This window comes from Ciconia boyciana, chromosome 3 (assembly GCF_034638445.1).
Source record: "Ciconia boyciana chromosome 3, ASM3463844v1, whole genome shotgun sequence".
Taxonomy (NCBI): domain Eukaryota; kingdom Metazoa; phylum Chordata; class Aves; order Ciconiiformes; family Ciconiidae; genus Ciconia; species Ciconia boyciana.
This window is the reverse complement of record NC_132936.1, coordinates 100,963,782-100,983,611: the sequence shown is the minus strand read 5'-3', so window position 1 is coordinate 100,983,611 and position 19,830 is coordinate 100,963,782. Positions and strand designations below refer to the sequence as shown.

Genomic DNA, 19,830 nt, shown 5'->3' with positions numbered 1-19,830 from the left:
TACTTAAGACATTTGGGAATGAATATGGAGATTAAGGACAACTGGCTCCAAAAACTTCTTAGAGAGGGGAACTAAAATTTATCTTTAACTTGTGGCAAGAGCTATGGAATTTAAGTTATGGGTGTGACCGAAGGATGACATTCAAGTTCGTCATGTAGTTGTAAGAGTAGCATAGCTGCCTATTGCAGCTGTCCATGTGTGCACTTGCAGTGCACCTGAGCCATAAATTTCCTGGTTGGTGCAGGATGTTCCCCAGTCGGTCATCTGCATAGATGAGACAATAGACTGATTTGAAACAACAAACCTAGTCGAGCAATGGGGTTGACTGAACTGGTGGCCTTCACAACAGCATTTGGGTAACTGGTGCAGGAACTCTCCAGGTGGGAATCTCAGGCTGTCCTGGAGATCCCACAGGCAGCTCCTGCTGTGCTTATGCTGATTTGTACTTTTCCATGTGTCAATTAAGAACCTGGCAATGTCATGGAGGCTCTCCAGGTAGTGCCTGCAGCAGAACTTACCAGGTTGCATCCAACTAAAACACTGCAAATAGTCCAGAGAAACTGTTCCTGAAGGTGCAGAAATGGTCACATAGTGTAGTCTTTTGTACATAGTTAAGACAGGTGGGTGGTATTTTGCACGTAGGTTGTGTTAATCAGTAGCAATGGATCATACACATGCTGGTTGTTCATGCAGAGCTGTGGGCCAACAGGACTGTAAGATTTCAGCAAAACAAGTTTCCCGCTGAAGGTGCTGTTGCAAGTATCCTTGCAATAGACTTTGATTGCCATACAGAAAGCAACCATCATGTTTGAGAGATCTGATTCCTAAAGATACTAATAAATTAGTTTTCTTTAACAGTCACTCTCTCTATGTCCTGTCACTGTCCAACAGACTGAAGAGTGGAGTTACGACTGGAGTATCTGCTCCAGTGTGGAAGCTGCAATCACTATCCACAAACAGAGGCAAAACAAAAAAGAGGGCAAGACAGCATGGAAATAAAATGTTAAATGGATCAGACCCTACGTGAACTAAAAGTATCTGTCTTTCTCTAGGTGTCCTTATTTCCCAAGAGCAGATCACAGTGTATAGTTATAGGTAAAGGAGTACAAGTAGGTATAGAGTGTGTAGATTCAACTCACAAAAATCTAATTCTGCGCAGTCAGAAATGGAATTTTGTTAGTATAAGATTTGAATGGCATGCAAGAATAGAGATGTTGAGATTTCGCACTGTACAGTTACCTGATAGGTCATTACGATGGCATCACATGAACAACCAGGATGCTGTTGGTAATCATGTATATGGATTTTATTTGTGGTTGGGGTAATGCAAGGAATTACTTCCCAAAGATAAGTTACTCCCAATCAGAAAGAAAAACAGAAACTTTATGGGGAGAGAATCATTGCAATACATTGCGATATAATAATTGTTCTAATTCTGAAATTCATTTCCATTACCTGGATTTGGTTTTCCAGTTTGATATTGTCTTGAATTGAAAAACCTGGAATAATAAACATTTAAACACCAGTAAAAAGCCATGTTCTGTAGGTTAACAAAGACTAGGTAGTAATACTGGTCATTAAGCTTTGTGCTGAGAATGGATGTGCCAGATCCTCAGCTTCTATCACATGTATTCAACAGGGCTATACCTATTTTATTGACAGAGATAAATTTAATGTCACTGAACAATTTCCTTGTTCACCTCTAGCTGTTTAACAAATTGATTAGTTAATTGATGACATTCACACATTTCCTAGAAAGCAGCTCTCTACCAAATTTGCCAGTCCTGATAATTCATGAATAATATCGATTAAATGTACTTAGATTAAAGCAAGACTGAAAGAAGCCCTAAGGCAATTTAGTATTTTACCTAGTTAACCCAGCATCAATTCAGTGTTAATTTTTCATTCAATTCTTTTTGCACTTAGCAGCAGTGTGTTTTTACTTGTTCAAAAAGTATTTTCCAGATAGATGTGAAGAACACTTGATTGTCATAGTTTTTTAAATCTGATTTAATGAGTTTGGGGTATACAAGATACAATTAAAAATTTGTAGAGCAGCAATTAACTTTTAACAAGTCTATATAAAATGCAGCAGAAATAGAAAATTAACTATGTAAGTCACAGACTGATTAAGATCTAGTAGGTCATTTTAACCATTCTTTTAAAATTTACACAGAAAAAAGCTTACTCTTGAATTATTGGTATAAGTTGAGTGCCGAGATCTTCACAGTGAAACCATTTTTCAAAGAGGACATTAGTTGATTCTCCAACATAGTATCTGACAAAGTAAAAACATTAGTCAATCCTTTTACTAACTGATCAGGCAGTTTCAGTCTTTTAATGAAAATAGCTACTTGATGTTGTGTAAGAGCATGTTATTCTCAAGCCTGGTGTACTTTATTCTGAAGAATGGTTATTTAGGGAAGCTTTCTGTTTCCCTGGTTAGCTGACTTGGTGGGTGGGGTGCTCAAACTTCTGTTGAGGGCCTTGTAGTTCTGCTGATCAACCACAGATAAGTCACCAAATTCCTTTAGCAAACTTTCCAGATTTAATCCTGGAAATGATTGGTGCCGTAGTCCCTTGGAACCAATAACTCTCACTTTGGATGTAGTTACTGCAAAAATAAATGGCCTCAAATACCATTTCCAGTAACTGCTTCCAAGCAGCTATGAGATAAATGCTCATATTTAAGAAAGTCAGCTTGCTTATTGCCCATGCATGGACTGATAAGAAAGCAAGGTGGCGGATGGACTTGTTTGCAAAAAATAGATGTTTGTCCGCTGTGTAAATTTGGGAAGTGTTGTTTAGCTCACCCCTCTGAAGAGGAACTTAGTGCTTCAATTGCATTATTTTATGTCTTAAAAAATACATAAATTGTGCTGAGATCACCAGGTCAAAGTTGGTGTAATCTATGGAATCGCAAATATAGAATTTACCTCCAGATTTAAAAAAGACTGCATGACTGGCAAGGGAGTGATGCTCCAGTACGGTCACTCATCTTGCAACTGATTGTAAATAGGTCCTATGTGTTAGGTTAAAGTCACTGGAATGTATGTTTGAAGAGGGAAACAAGGCTTATATAATGATACTGTGCATATTTGTGTATTCATGTCTGTCTTATGTATCTATATACACATTGTCCAGAAACTTCCTAAGAGCTCCCCGGCTCCTCAAGTTCTGCAAAAACAGGGTACTCAGAGTAATGTTATTAATGCCTCCGATATGGAAAAAGCTGTGCTACGAGCGCAAATTCTGAACACGGAGAATCTACAGACAAGAGAGATGTTACAGCTGTCTCAGTTGGGAAAAGGTTTTGCACCTGGAAAGGACTTTGCACCTTACTAGGTGTTAAAGAACCCAACTACAGAACTAACATCAAACTTAGTTGTTCCTGTACTTGTTTGCCATAGGATTAAGATTAGCTAGTGCATGTTTCTTATAGTATAAAGCATGTAACTGTTACTTAGGCTGAAACACTGGGGCAGGCTACTTATTCTTCACTTGTACAATAATCAGCATGCTGGGGGCTCTGACTTATGACTGAGGCTTGTAGGCTTGATAAATAATGGAACAGTAACATAATATTAGACCTTGAGTCAGCATACTTCAAAGTTTATTGTGACTTCCTCTCATACAGTCTTTGCTGCAGGTGGCTGGGAATGAAAAAAGTTTGAGAATATTAGAGATTCTGGTTGTAAATCCCTATCTCTCCCAGGAGCACACAGAGAGACAATGTAGGTTCAAAAGTATGACAAGATTGTTCACTTCCAGAACTTCAGGTGTCTTTGTTCATCATGACAGTGTGAAAACAAGGGCTCTAAAAACCTGTAAGTGATTTATTTTCAGGCACCTGATTAGATATTTTCAATTAAGAGTGTGTTTTGTTAATCCAATTATTTTTTCCACCTGCAAACCATATGGTAGCTTTTAGTTTAATTTCTCCACAACAGCATGATTATATTGGAGTGCAAATCTCTAGATCTACCTGGGATCCCTAAAAAGGCATTCAGCATCTCTTTAACTTGTACCATTCACAGACTTCATGTATAAGGTAGGTTATTTACTTAAAGTTACCTAAAGCTACTTATGTTCCTTTATTAAAAATAAACATTGTTATCTGAATCACTTGGCCAGTTTTTTCTAGCTCAAAATATCTTTTTAATAATGTAAGTGCTCACAATCCACAGACCTGCAATGAAAGGAAAAAAAGGGACAAGTGCATAGATGAACAATGTTTTAAATGAACTGGATTTGTCTTCAGCTTGGAATCCAATCAGGTGGTTTTTTTGAATGGTCCCTTTCTTAGTTTCTTATTTCTCTCTTTAGCCTTTTTTATTTGAATGAAAAAGTATATCTTTCTAGCTCTGCATATTCTCAGTCTTCCTGCTGTGACGCTGCCTGTGCAACAATCAAAACTGTAGGTAAAGGACAGAAACAGTACATTACAGATATTACCGCAGTTTTAAATCTTTATAAATTACATGAATAGCTGTAAACTCTCTTTGGTCAGTTGTATCTGCTTAATATCAAAACAGCTTTTCTAACTTGGCTAATATTACTGCTGTGACTTGCCTTCTTAGATTTATGAATTCTGTACGACCACAGGACAAGGCTTAGTGCTGCTCCCACTAGAGTACAAATAAAGCTCTCATTTATTTGAAGAAGTTGTTCTCACAAGGCAATAAAAGGTAGGCAGAGGTGTGTACCATGTAGAGGGGTTAGTGTTAAGAAAACTGACTTTTGTTTCCAGCTTCCCACACACTTGCCAAGAAAGCTCTTTATCTTTTTGCTTTCAGCACTTACAAATGAAGTAATGTTCTGCTTGCTAGAATTGATAAAAAAATATTTTTTGATTTGTGTTGTTACAGAGCTCTGAGATTTTAAAACTGAAGGCGATAGTAGTAGGCTATAACCACAACATGCATTTAAGACATTTCAACATGTTCCTTGTTTAACTAAACCAAATGCTAAATGAGATCTCTGTTTATGTGTGTATAGATAAATAGATGTGTGGATAAAACTAGTACAAAATTGCCAGGGTGAATCTGATAAATTATCAGGAAAGTAAAATACAGTATTGTATTGACATGAGAAATTAATTTATATTACGAATCCTAACAGATTTTCCAACAGTTTATACTTCACCTGAGCCCATCGATTTCTGTCTTTAATCTTTCCCTCTCAATCACAAGACCCACAGTGTTTGCATATCTCTGAGGAGAATGAGGTATCCTAGCAGGTAGGAGGAACATCTGTTCAAATAAATGGGAAAGCATCAGTGTCAGGAAGTCTTTGTTCTTTGTGTTGTCCTTCTCCTGCCCCCCAAGCTGCAAAATCCTCTGCTCATTGCCCCACTTTTCCCCTACTCTTTGTTGATCCTGTGTCGCTCCTCTGCAGCTGCACCCACTTTGGTACCAACAGCCCAGCAGATAGTGTTTCTTGCTTTCTCAGTGAATGATGACCATTGACTCTCTAATCAGCACTGCCTTTATAGCAGTCAGGTGCTCTCCTCCCGGTTTGATCATCAGTGCTAGACACAACTGAAATGAAAATCTAACCAGTTACTCGTCTGGAATGTACAAATTTACTGCAATTTCTGAGTAGCAGAAATGGAAATAAAAAGCAAGTTTGTTGTCAGCTCAAGAAAATGTCTAAACTAATCAACCCCATGTATGCCTCCAACACAGTTAGCACCTGTAACTGCATGATGAGGAATGTTATTCTCTCCAGAAATAATTAACAAATATGAGGGGCTACTTACTCATGCAAGTGACAAACTGAATAGGCAACATTTGGTTGGGAGAAGTCTATTACTGAAGTTTGAGAAGAAACCTTTTTCTAGCAGCTACCTGACTATGTAGGAAAGGTGATAAGCCTGTACTGTTCTTCAGTGCTATGGATTTCTTAGCCAAGTTTGGCCAAGTCATTACAATTTCTCTGTCTGCAAAGCAGAGCTAATGATAGTGCCTCCCCAGGACTAGTGTCAGTCTTCCCACTAAGGATATTGTGTGCTTCTTTTCATTAATGCTTCTGGTACATGCCAAGATCTCAGCTGGATGTACTTCTCCAAGGTGAAGTGTATTACCAGAATCTCACCATCTATACATTTGGAAACGTAGATCTGTTTCTTCATTGAAAATGTCGTAGTACTTTTAATGACATCAAGCTATTGGGTCTAGTATATGTCTTCCATTTTAAAGGCTGGCCCCACTAGATCTAATAATGCTTTCAAAGACCGACTGCAGTTCAAGCTTGTGACAATAATAATGACTGGCAGTTGTAGCACATCCAAGAACTCATAGTAACACCAAGTAAAATATCTAGTCACACTCTCATTAAGAGCACTGCAATCTATCCTTTAGCAAGTCCATGACTATGAGGAAAAACAACTGAGTGCAGCTGGATACATTTTATCCATAAATTGCTCTTTTAAAACTGTTCTTGTATTGTGATGGTTGCAAAGGCTAGCTGTGAGGACTAAAGAAGGCTGAAAATAGCTGAATCTCTTAACTTTTTGAGTTCTAGGCAGTTCGCTTAATAGCGTGTTTGGGTGGGTGGACAGTATGTACCTGACAATATGTAAATAAAAGACTGAGCCACTTGAATTCACATGGCAGATTCCATGCCATGTAGGGGAATAAGAACTCCTCTCAGTATATTCCCAACTATCTAAATGGGCATCCCAAATGCTCAGAGAGATATTTACCTGTTATTGAAATCATGAAATGTTGAACACAGTGTATTGTAGTTTGCTGTTAATTATATGCAATTTGCTGTACTGCATTCAATATTTTTTTTTTATCCTGATGATATCTCTTGCACAGCAGGGATAAATTGATTTTTAAATACTTCATAAAATATTCATGTAACATACGTACAACAATAACAGAAAAACAATCCTATTTTACCTCCCCTTCTCGGATGACAATGTCTTTTTGTGTCCCATTTTCAATTATCTTCAAACACATATCTCCTTTAACCTGGTAAAAAAGCTGAAGGAATAGGAAAATAACATTAAGGCAACTACTCCAAAACATTCTGTACTTCATATCCTGTATATAAAGGATACATGTACAAATACATTCAATCTGTAATTGCAAATATTTACAGATTTTTTTCTAACACTGAATAACAGACTTCCAACCTTTGTTGCTTTTGAAAATGTTACTAAATATGTATTATTTCTATTATCTTACATACATTTGACAATCTAAGAGGTCTGTAACTGTTTATAGAGCTGTTCTGTGAACCCAATGGAATTCCATTGCGCTGCCTTACTCCTGGGAATTACTCTTTGTAGGACTGGGACGTTATGGTTCAGACATCCATTAATTACACTGTATATAAAGCTTTATTTCAGATGTAGCAGGGTCTTCACTATTATATTCAGTCAAATTAAATGTCACTTTTCCAAATAAGCTCCAAATATGCATGCACAGGTTTTTTGGGTGTGTTTTTTCATTTTTAATGGAGATTTCTCGTATGGGAATAATTGCCCCTTTGGAAGCTGTTCTGCTTTATTTCTGTGGATACCCTCGAAGCCCAGCAACAGCTGCTCCTCTTCCTACTGTGTATGTAAAAGGATTACATTCAAAGCGTGTATAAGGACAGAACCACTGAACCCATAATTCTGTCTTCAGTGACCTTCCCACAGCTCTGTTTTCAGAGTAGCTTTGCGGGGGCTCTGAGGTGCTCAGACCTAGCCTCATGTTTCATGGCAGAACTGTGCTATGATCTGTAAGCAGGTCCCTCTTTGACCTGGAATAATGGGCACATTTTTCCTCATTTTATATAATACAGAGCAATAATACTTCAAAAAGTCAACTTTAATATTCTGCCACCCTCTGCCAAGCTTCTATATGCTTTCCATGTTCCATTTGTCATATCTAGAAACCAAACAGATTAACTCATATAATTGCTGAAGTGCAGCTGAAATTGTCTGAAACCTGATTAAAAGTTAGAACTATAATGAAAATTATTTTTTTATAGTAATTCACTACAATTTTAACAAAATGGAAAATAAATAGGTGAAAGAAGAAACCACCAAAGTATATAAAAACCCTGAACTTGACCTTTTCCAACATTAGAAAAGCTTAATCAATTTTTTGAATCAGGATTATTTCCAAAAGAGTTTTGAAATATTGATACATGCCTCTGAGAATTCAAGAAACACCTTTATGAACATGAGAAAGAATAAATAGGAATGAAACAAGGGAAGAAGGGAATGAAACAGTAGAGAGAATGGAAGATGTACTGGAAAAGAGCTCATGTTGAGAGCTCTTACACAAGTGAAAAGTTCACCTTGTGCCAGGGACATCACCATGGATAAATTATAAAACTCCTGTTTAGACGGCCAGTGCCAGGCTACTTATCCTCCTTGCACTCCATTTCCCCATGTTCTTTTCCTGTCATTTTCTCTGGTGTTACTGAATGACCATATAAAATGCTATAATAGCCCTCATTACAGAGCACATCGGGCAAGGCTGACTGCTCATTCTACAATATAAAGTGATTTGAGGGGGGAAATGATCTCTCCTTCATTTCAAAAAAGACACATCTAAGACTTGAAGATCCTGAGGGATCATCACAGAGGCCATTGGTAATATGGCACTGGTAATGCTGAAATTGAAAGGTCCCTTTTGAAACACTGAGCTTTGGAGTGTTATCTTGCCTATAACTACCGAGGGAGCTATTACTGAACACATGTACAGGACATGTAGAAGAGGGAAAGGACAACAGAGGCAGAGGCTTATTCTGCTTGTGACCATGAATCACATGGCTAAGCAACTTTCTGGTAATGAGAGACTGGGGAGGTGAAAGGGGCCATCCAGTTTGACAGCCAAGTATCACAGCCATAAGGAAAGATTCTGAACACTGGATTTTGAATTAAAAGAATTGTTTTGCAATGGGAAAGGAGGAATGAGGTGGGTTACACGTTGTCAATAAAAGTGTTTTTCTGACTGAATTTAAATAGTACCTTTCACTATAAATTATGGTCTATTCTTCAAAACTCTTTTTTGAAAAAATGTCTGCATGCTTCAGTCATCCATAGATCATTTGATGCAACTGTGATTAATACAAGTGGCAGTAATTATTGATTCTACTCCTGTGCTTATATTGTACCCTGAACTTTTACCAAGAAAACTGTCAACTGTTTTCTCAGTGAGTTACAGTCCATGCCCATTTCACAGGTTTGGCAATACAGTATTGTACTGTCTTTTTGCTGGAATGTTATTTTTTCTAAATGCTGGCTGAGCTTTGCATTCTGGGCAAATCTAACCTCTTCCTAAGTATCTCCTGGAAAAATCAAGGCCTGAGTAAGGAAGTATTGGTGTGTGTGGGTGCGTACACACATGTATGCATATACACAAATACGTACGCACATATAGATAGGGAGTAAGTCAGTAGAGTTCAAGCCACCTGAAAATACAAGCTTTCCTAGTTGGTCTGGTTTTACTGGGATAATCTGGTATCCATTCTCCACAGTAGTACTGAAAACTGAGGAAACGTGTAACATTTTCACTGTTACCATCTTATTAATGACAAAGTCTCTTGTTACATGTAAAATATATATATATATCTCCTTGCAAAAAAGCCTAGATTTGTACATTGCTACTGCATAACGGGTCAAAATTGGACATGGGTTTGTCTTTCTGGGTGAATAATGTGGCTCAAGGAAGAAAGAAAGGTTGTTCACCATTACTTTTATCCCTTTTATTACTAAATGTGCTTATTTGGGTTTTTTTATTTTATTGTTTTTATACCTCCTTCTTTTCTTCCTTTCATTTTTCCAGACTTTTGCTTGTCATTTAGCTTTCCCGCTTACTATGTGGCATCTTCTCGTTATGATTACACTAAAAACACCTCCTCTTATTAATTTTCACCTTACCTCTAGAAGTTGAGCCACCTGGAAGTCATTCTTTACCCTAAGCATAACATTTTTTCATAACATTGCTCAATATGATCATTAAAACTGCAGTTATACCTATGAAAACTAAACTGAAAGCCCCTTAAGATTGAGAGTTTATTTTTTGACTCATTTAATTTTCCTTAAATTCTTTTTACTGTAGGAGAATTACATCCTCCTTCCTTAGTCTGCTTCTTGATCATGCTTCAGACCTGATAGTATTGTGTTAAGCTGCAGTGAAAGGCAGCATGACCAGTGCTGAATCATTGTCAAGTCTGTAAAGGGGTACTTCACTCAGTCGTGCAGACTCGTAAAATAAATTATGCAGGCATTTCTGGAGAAAATAGGTGGAGATACAGAGAGGTGGGAGTTCACTGTTCCCTTCAGTGGAAGCATCACTGAGGCTACTTGTCTCAGTAGAAATTAATTTCAACAGGGTAGTAGAAAGTGTGGATACTACCTTAAAAAGAGCACTATCATCCCCACCATATTAACGTGGTAAGAATTGTATTACTCTTTCATCCAGGTATGTGTGTCCTAACAGAGTAAAGAAGGAAGCATGTAGTAAGGGAAGAACACAGTATTTCTAATTGGTGTACATAGGCCAATTAAAAAACAAGTCTATTTTATTTTATGTACAGCAATGTATGTAATTTAATTTAGATCCACCTTTAATATCGAACTCTGCCTAGATGTAGGAGCCCAGAGCTCTGTGAGGGCTTTGGTGGCTGAGAGCTTATTCACGGACCTCTAAAGATACCTGCAATTTGCAGTGTCCTTTGAGTACTGACTGCTTCTGAGAGTGGAATTTGGGATTGCTCAACCACTTCTGGGATCAGGCTCTGACTTGGCATATCCTGGCTTGTATTGCTTGTCAGATTGCTAAGTACTAAATTAATTTGCAGAGCAAATTAATGTGGGAGTAGAACTGATGTGGGAGTAGAGCCTGGGTGTTCTCCAGACTTCAGTGGTGATTGATCTATTTGAGCACAGAAAAACAATTTTCTCCCTCTCTCATCACAAGGTTTTTCAGCCATCAGAAGTCTGGGAGGCAAACAGATGAGGAAGGTAGAGAAAACTATGTTGTGGTTTTGTTTTGTTTTGTTTTTTTTCCCCCTCTGCTCATTTACATGTCATCTGTGAAGCCTGAACGCTAGCCAAGATTCATCCCAACGATTCTATGCAGCAACCTTAAGGCTGCCACAGAAGCTTTCGGTGGTCTCATCAAGTTGACTACACAAGAATTGTAGTCACTAGTCCATGTAATCCAAAGCTCTCTTGACAAGTGAGGTACACTGGAATAATGATGCCTATGAAAACTCACAAAACTAGCTATATAGCACCAAACACTTTCTTTTTAGTGCATATTAATAAAGTTTTCTCTATATAGCTATATAAGTGCATTCTCACAGCAGGTTTTTTTCCATGTTTCAACAGAAGATGCATTTCCCAAAGCAATTCAGTTTCATTTTGAGAATGAGTCTGATTTAGAGGCACAGAACATCCGAGTAGATGTTTGTTGACTCTATCTCTGTTCTGATGGAGAAGGGAGCAAGGGGGAACTTAACACTTACAAATAGGTAAAAGAATGAATATGACATAGTGGTAAAGTCCAGCCGAAGAATGTGAATGGTTTATCTCTTCTAAGGTGCAGCTTGATTTGGCTCCTTATAAAACCTGTCCAATGGAAAACAATGTCTCAGGTATGAGGCAGTACTTCTGTGCAGAAGGGTGGCAAATAAGTAGTGCACAGAAAATTAAGAAGGAAGTGAAGTAGTACAGAGAAAACTAAGAAGGAAGAAAATGTCAAGTTATGTATTTAGGAAACTCCTGCTTGCTGAGAGGAGGAAAAAAATTGTGCGAGACTAGCTGCTGTTTTAGCCTAAAGAAATGTTCAGGAGACAATCCTGAAAGGCTTTGAAGAGAGTCCAAATCAAGCCTCCAGTTTTTCTCATAATTAGCCAGTCACAACTGATCTTCCCGATACACCTGCACGTTAACAGCGCCAGCAGAGAACAGCTCGGCAGCAGGAGGATGCTCCTAAGCCCTCATCGCTGTGTGTGAACCCCTTGCTGCTGTGAACTGCAGGCTGAGAAGCGCAAGTTGTGCCACAGGACACGCTATAAGCTGTGCGATAACAGGCATAAAATAATGAGTGGACAGATATAAACAATCCTAAATTTAACTTTCTTTTCTAAACCAACACTTCTTTGCTATCAGAATAATACTAGCAGAATAGCATCAGCTAAATTTGCATAAAGGATTTGTGGGTTTTTGCATTCATGATTTGGCCTGTTAATGGTATGCCTATACAGTCTGTCTTCCAAATTAACACTCAAAACTGTCAATGACCTTTTACCTGCCAAAATAATGAGCTGAACATTGTTTTGAATGTTTGTTTTGTTTTTTTTTAATCCCACATCTAATTTAGGAATATGCCCTTTTACTAGGATACTCTCTGACTCATAATTCTTCTCTAATGAAAAACATGGATCTAAAGGCTTCATTAAATCCCAGGAAGGTGCAAATGTGTCTGATAAAAAGCTATGGTAAAATGCAATGTATGACTATATTGTACTTCCATAACAGCGGACAAAATTGGCCTGTAAGTTAAACTGATATGTAACTGATAATGCTTCTGATGTGTATGCCAGTTTTCCTGATAGGAATTTTATGTTTCCATTTTTGGTTGCTGAGTAACTGTGGTAAATTTGCTATGTAAATGAGGATGTATTGATACCTAAAAAATCTTGTGTCCAGTTGAATTAGCAATAATTTACTATACCGCAGCATACCGATATAAATTATGCCTTTATAGATACGGCTAACTCTTTATACTGTTGGAAAGTCATATAATGGGTTTAGGCTTATTAAAGGTAGGCCAAATTCTTTTCAAACACAGGAACATCTTGCAAAATAAAAAAAAAAAAATCTAACTTTCATTTTAAGGGATAGGGAGGAGGAGATAAATTTAAAAAAATGAAACAGCACAGGAATGGGTCGGGGACTAAGGATAATCCAGGGAGATGCAGGGAGAGACAAGATCATAAAGAAAAGAAAAAAAACCCCCAATATATCTAATATTGTAGTGCAGGCTATTGTACCAGTTAAACTTCAGCTTGTCTTTGTGTGTTCCTCTCCTAGTGTATAGCTCTAATGTATTCTTCAGAGCAAGAAAATAAATTAAATGTATAAAATCAAAAAGTTTAAGCTGCAGAAAAAATTATTTGGAATCATTAACTTCCATACGTACCTTCACGTACCTTCATTTTATGCTTTGCCAAACCTTGATGTCCTTGACCTTGACAACAAAATTCACTCACTCTTTTTTAATCTAACATATAATACTTAACAATATGCCATAACAGCAGTGGACAGATTAGATATTCTTCTCAGTGCTTTCTGAGCAGGCATAGCACAGATGTGATTGCTCCTTTCCCCAGGACATAATCATGTTGACGAAACCACATTTTGTTTTCCCCAGCTAAGTATCTCTGGAATTTCCTTGTAAATATATGATGGATGCTAAATTCTTCTGGTTAGCAACAGTCACTTCACATGCACCGCCCTGAGACCTGGCTTGTCTCCTTCCCTGCCCAAGCAACCTGCCGGCATGGTCCCGGGTGTTGCCAGAGCTCCCTCTGCACAGCTGATGAGAAGGGACATAATTGAGCATGTTGGGTAACCTGGTACCTGACCGGAGATGCCTGTGCCCACAGCCACGGGTGGGCTGTGAGACTGTGGCAGTAATGCAAAGCAGGCAGGAGTTGGACAGTGATAAGGTAGCAACAGCTTTTTCAGAGTGGTACGGTTATAATGACTATAAACACCTGCACAGCACAATTATAACAGAAAATTAATGAAGGCTGTTCTGACATGGTTGGGTTGGTTTTGTAAGAAATGATTCAATGAAAATAAACACAAATTTTTGTTTCTTTTTAAAAGGATTTATTGAACTTGACTCACTTCTGCCTTGAACTACATAGGTACTTAGGCTTGGGTTTCCAAAGGTACTTAAAATTAGGTGGCCAAATTTTATTGGAATTATGTGAAATTAAATTACTCTGCTGGGAAGGCAGGCAAACTGTCTCCCATCCTGAAATCCTTACTGCCAGGCCTCTAGTGTCTCCTTTCCCTTAGGGTTCCTTCAGAGCCACTTGTGATACCTCTGACTCGGAGGAGTCCTCAGGCCAAGCAGACGATTCCATGAAAAAGGCAGTAAACAAAGTAGATGTAAATTGTTACAATTTTGATAGGTTTCTACTTTTTCTTCCTATATTCTGCATTTGGCACAATGGCTACTCACAACTCAAAGCAGTGGGACAGCTTTCTTTTGATACAGAAGATGTGCGGTGAAGGGGACTGATTTGAAAAATATTTAGAGACGCTATTCTTTAACCTTCTAAACCTGAATGAAAGCTGAAAATGCTGATATTTTTCACAAAGTCCAGAAAAATATAATTTCAAGCCAATCAAAATATTTAGTTTTGATTTTTTAATTTCAAAGTTACTTTTGAAATATAGATCGATCTTCTGCAACAAAATACCACTTTAAAAATATCATTACCTTTCCAAAGTTTTGTTCCAAAATGTTGAAATGAGACATTTTGATGTGTCAGTCAGAACACCTTCTCTAGTTTCCTGTTGGAAATGAATTATAGCAAAATAGATCTGATCTCATGTGCGTGTTTCAAAGGAAATGCACAGATGGTGTATGGTTCTGGTGAATGATTCTGTTTAAGTATTTGGATAGATCTAATAAATACGACATCACTGAGTCCTGGCATTGCTAATCTGTAGCTGTAGCTTCAAAAGTAGCTGCATTTTAATCATTATAGATCAATTAAAACAGCAAAATATAAACAACCTATAGGTTACCTCTTCTCCTTCTTCAATATGATAATCCTTCCTTTCATTTGGCCCTCCAACAAACATCACATTCAATTGATGGCGATGCCTAGAAAAGAAAGTGACACTATAAAGCTACCTCTGCTCACGGCATTCCTTATTTCATGTAAGTTTTTTTTAATTCTTTGAGGACAGTGAGTCAACGAACCAATACTGAGTGACAAGCAACAGCCAGAACGAGAACTCAAGAGACCTTGGATGCATCTGCCCGCTCTGCCACTGTCCTGCCTGGTGACCAGCGACCTCCCTCCTGCTGTTTCAGTGCCTCCAGCTATGAAAAGGGGACAACGATAGTTACCAACTGTGGAAAGAGCTTTGAACTGTAAAGATTGTTACATAAGAGACAGGAACGACCGGAAAATGTCTTTTCAACATGAGCTGACTAGATCAGGATTCTGTAAAGGTAAAACACTTTTTAAGGTTAAAAAGGTAAACACATACTTTTCCCCGTTGGTAGAATTTACTAGAGATACTGATGGTAGGAATTATCAGCTAATTTCTCTTCTATTTATACTGGTTTTGCTAAGGTGGAACAACATTACAGTGGTTTCGTTGTGGTTGATTCAGAAAAGGCGATTCAGGCCCTTTATCTTAACTCTGCCCCTTTTAAGAGCCCCAGTGAGCATTTCTCTCAGCTGGCACAAAGAATAGATATCATCCCAATTATCTATCAGTCCACTTACACTAATAAAGAGGTAAGGTAGCAGGTTTTCATTTGCTAAAAAACCCCATAAATCAAGCCTGTTAGCTGTGATTCAAAATTTGTCCTTAAGCTCTTTTTGACATGTGAACTGGGGGGTGTTGACCTCTACTTTTCAGCAAGAAGTTTCTGGGCAATACTTGGGCTAACAGGAGATCCTGGTAACAGAACCAGCAGAGCCACGCTCCCCTGCCACACAGGGAAGAAAAATGTGCCTCTGTGTCAGCACCTCGTAAGCCTTAATTGAGAGAAGCTATTCTGAACTGCTGTACGTATACATTTGTTCTGCTACTATTATCATGTTTACTTTGAAGAGTATTTAAATGATAATGAACAACAGTAGGGACTAATAAAGCAGAAATAACAAGTACCAGCAACAAATTCCTTGGTCAAATAAAAGTCTAAAGAATTAAATTAGATTACAATTGTTAAATTGACTATTTTCACCACAGGAAGCTGTATGCATTATAGCACTTGGCTTCATGCCCGTATCCTAAAATAAGGAATTGAAATCAGAACTGTTTGTACCATGCAGATTTAATTTTCATTTTCAAGAACGCACTGTAATACTTCTGCATTAATGAACCCTTCTACTAAAGAAGGGCAGGAAGACCAAAACAGTAAGAACACAGCTAATAATTAATGAAATAAATTAAAATCAACCCTGGAGAATAAAATAAGAGAAAGACAATCTATGGGTATCTTGTAGCCTACTTTTAAGATGGGTTAATTTTTTACAGAAACGCATACAGTTTCGTTATTAGTTCAATAACTAGAAGTGAAAATATTGCTCTAAAAATCATTGTTGCTTAACTTCTTGTTTGGCAAATCTACCATTAATTCTGTCACCCGATGGATTTAGCCAGGTTTTACATAATAAACAGGTAACCATGGGATAATCATTAACAATTATATAATGACACCATCAAAAAATTCCAGCTATCAAATACAAACAGGAACTCAAATAGGTTTGTTTGTCCATACTGCTAAATAAAGTTGTCTGGTTAATATAGTTGCATTAAGAAGAAAAATAATAAGGAAGGAAAGCAGTTTCAGTTAAGACTGCCAAAATGCAGTTAAGAGTATCATGAAGGTTTCAGGGATGTGAAAATTACTTGATTGCACTATTGTTAGAATGAGGTGCTAATCAGTGGCCTATTAAATTTTACATACTCTTATATTTCTCTTCTTAATCATATAAAGAAAATGATACCAGCAGGACTTTTTAAAACCTTTTAAAAAGTCTCAAGACCATGAAGAATCAGATAGCCCATGACCACAGTTAGGTCTCCTTATGGTAAGTATCATATTCTGAACTCAAAGAAGAGCTTTAAAAGTGCCATAGCTACCCTGTAAAAATCAGCTATGTCAAGGGTTCTGATTTTGCACTAATTGCTCATTGTTAAGGTCAAAAAGCATTTAAACTTGCAAAATAGTGTAATTAAAACACATGTAATTAAATTGCAGCTCTTACCTTGTATCCTTTTCTTGACTCTGGTAAAACTCGAAAGAGGTGGTGATTCAGGAATTTAGGTTTTGTTTTGAAATCCCAAATAGGTATTTAAAACTTTTGATCCTCTCAAGTGTATGGAACACAACCGAATAAAAGCTTGACAGCCATAATAAATTTAGACACCAAAAGTCCTACTGATCTGCTGTAAGACCTAGATTTTAACTGTTAATTCTCTCTTGAAACACAGGATCATCAGTTACTTAAATGTTTTTGAGGTGGTTGCCTTCCAGTGATGTAGAAGGAAGTGAGAAAATTGCTTTGTACATCTCTACTCAGCACATAAAGGATTGAAGCCTTTGGAAAAATATTGGAAGTCTATTAGTCACTTCTTGGAAAATCGCCTAAAACCTTTTTGGAAAATCCTGAAAACATTTAGGTAACACCAGAAGCAGGTGGTGAGAGACTCAGAATCCCTATAGTGGATGGCTTTCTTCTTCTTTACAGGCTGAAGCTATGTTGGAAAATGGATTTTTTTTTTTAATCTATGCAATTTTTATCACAAAAAGTGTTCTGTATTTCACTGCGGCTTCTTGCAACGTTCATGGGGAAGACTTGTCAACACTGAGTATTTAGGGATCTACGTGACTCTCTGACCTCTGATAGATGTCATGTTCCAGAGTTACTTCAGGATTACACAGAACAGCTGGTATGGAGTACAGAACAGTGCAGTAATGACAAAAAGGTTCATCTTACTGATGAAGAAAGAAAACCATGAATATTCCACAAACTGTAAAATACTAAAATTTTACCACCATCATTGGTAAGCTTTAGAAATGGCTATGCCAGAAAGAAATGGCTATGCCAAAGAAACGGCTATTTTGTAAAAATGCTTCCTAAAGCCATTTTGAAAATGAAAGAAATGAAAACACTTATAAGAAGACACTTTCCTCATTCTCTCCCACTGTGAAACTATTGTAGTGATTCAAGTTTCATAATTTCTCAGTTAAACATACAACTGTAGTTTCAACACAATCATCTCAGTAAGGATGTACCCTTTACCTTATTTTTGTCTTGCAATCATTGCTTTGAAAAGTAACCCTTGAACCTGTGAATGGAATTTAATATCACTGCTACAGTACTGCCCATTCAGCTTTTGATTAGAGGTAGCACTTCAGGCTAGGGCAAGAGACACGTTCTTTGGTGCTTTTTAATGATTAAAGTTGTAAAACAAGACTTAAAAAAAAAAAGTAAAAACAAGAAAAATGCTCGTTATTTTCTTTATAAAACCTGGGTTTATATCACTCTTTACAGAGAATCCTTTCTTATGAAAGCCTTCTGTGTATAGAGTTTTGGACAAAATATGTTGTCCTCAGTTTCACTGACCAAAGAAATCCTTGCTAATGCTGTGACTAGCAGGTGCCACATGTTGGACCATTTACACTGGAATTTGCTCATGAGTTTTGGCACTGAGAATATGCATGCTACACAACTGCATAAAGCCCACACTTTTTTCTTATATTAGCTGTCTCATTCAGAATATGGTTCGTAGCTCTAAGGCACCAGTCAGTGCTCTGAGACACTGCCTCTTCAGCCTCCTGCTGACCAGAGGGTTCTACCCTGCCTTGACAGCTCTGGAAATGCCCTGGAAACCTGCTCCTCCAGTGCCCCTGCCCTTCCTTTCTCCTTATCTTTCAGTGATATGTCCCACTGGTTTTGGTTGCTCCTGCACCTTTGGCTCCTCTGCAATGTTGGAATGACTCTCAGCAGCTATCGCAGCTGTCTGAGGTTGTAATTTGGTAGTACTAATCTGTTAGCTAATTCTTATCATTTGTTGATGTGATGCCGTCTCCCCTGATTTCTATGAGTTTATTGCCACAGGGCCTGACACAAATTCCCTTAACTCAGTCTAACTGCCTTCAAGAGATTTTGAATTCAGGCAAATATCTTGTATTCAAGTTGATCTTTACAGGTTCTGCAGAGTTACTGCAGAACAGATTTCAGTCACTTTCTGTTCTTCAAAACAGCACTCTGACTGACTGCAGTCTGAGAGGAATTACAGTTCCTTACTAATCTTTACCACGTATGCATTTTAGCAGCTTCCTCTTATAGCTAGGAATATTTTTATATCTAAGAACTGAATAAAAAAATAAATCTCCATTTACTTACATAAGCTTATTACACACAGGTGGCAAAAAGGCAGCTTTGTTTTCTTCTATCCATTTTCTTACATTTACCAGAAGCTCCATGGTCCACCAGCCATGAAACTTTTGACAGAGATACTAGAGTTTGCAGAGGGCTCTGTCTGTGAGCAAACTGCGTGTGACTCCGTCCCCAGAGCTCAGGGGATTGGTTGGTAGAAGAGGTGTCTTCAGGCTTGAGTGTCAAAGGGGACAGGTCTATCAGCCAAAGGTTACTTCATAAAGAGTACTAATGCTCTAGCAGCTTAGCTAATAATTGACTAGTGTTTTTAAAATATATTTTTTCATCGGAGACTCATTCTGCCCACAGGAGGTTTCTTAATTCTCTTTACTGCATCAACTGGAGTGTGTATCTTACCTCTCTATAGAAATTGCCTTGTTACATAGACAAACTGAGAGTTAGGAAAACGGGCAAGGCTTGGGCATACAGACCCTTCAAGTCTAATATAGAAACAGGTTTCAAAGCTAAATGCAAGTTGAGAGCAGCTGCTCAAATTTTAGTTACATATAATATATATAAAAAGCCTTTTTATACATGCGTAACTATATATAGGTGTTTCAGGCTTGATAATAGAGCCCCATTTCCTTTTCCCACCTCCCCTCAACCTTGTTAGGCTGAATGTTTGGGGGGGTGGGGTGTTTGAAAATATTGGGATCTTCTTCT

The 19,830-nt window shown here is 37.7% G+C and overlaps 1 protein-coding gene across 1 annotated transcript in view; it reads right to left on the bottom strand.

The window, feature by feature from the left end:
- HAAO (3-hydroxyanthranilate 3,4-dioxygenase) overlaps positions 1 to 19,214 on the bottom strand; it is a 34,720-nt gene extending 15,506 nt beyond the window's left edge. The window contains exons 1-6 of the mRNA XM_072858263.1: positions 19,135 to 19,214; positions 14,786 to 14,864; positions 6,909 to 6,992; positions 5,146 to 5,252; positions 2,189 to 2,278; positions 1,456 to 1,499 (exon numbers count right to left, since the gene is read on the bottom strand). Coding sequence (XP_072714364.1) covers positions 1,456 to 1,499; positions 2,189 to 2,278; positions 5,146 to 5,252; positions 6,909 to 6,992; positions 14,786 to 14,864; positions 19,135 to 19,214 — 484 coding nt within the window. The remainder of the gene's footprint in view (positions 1 to 1,455; positions 1,500 to 2,188; positions 2,279 to 5,145; positions 5,253 to 6,908; positions 6,993 to 14,785; positions 14,865 to 19,134) is intronic.
- Positions 19,215 to 19,830: the final 616 nt, after the last annotated feature.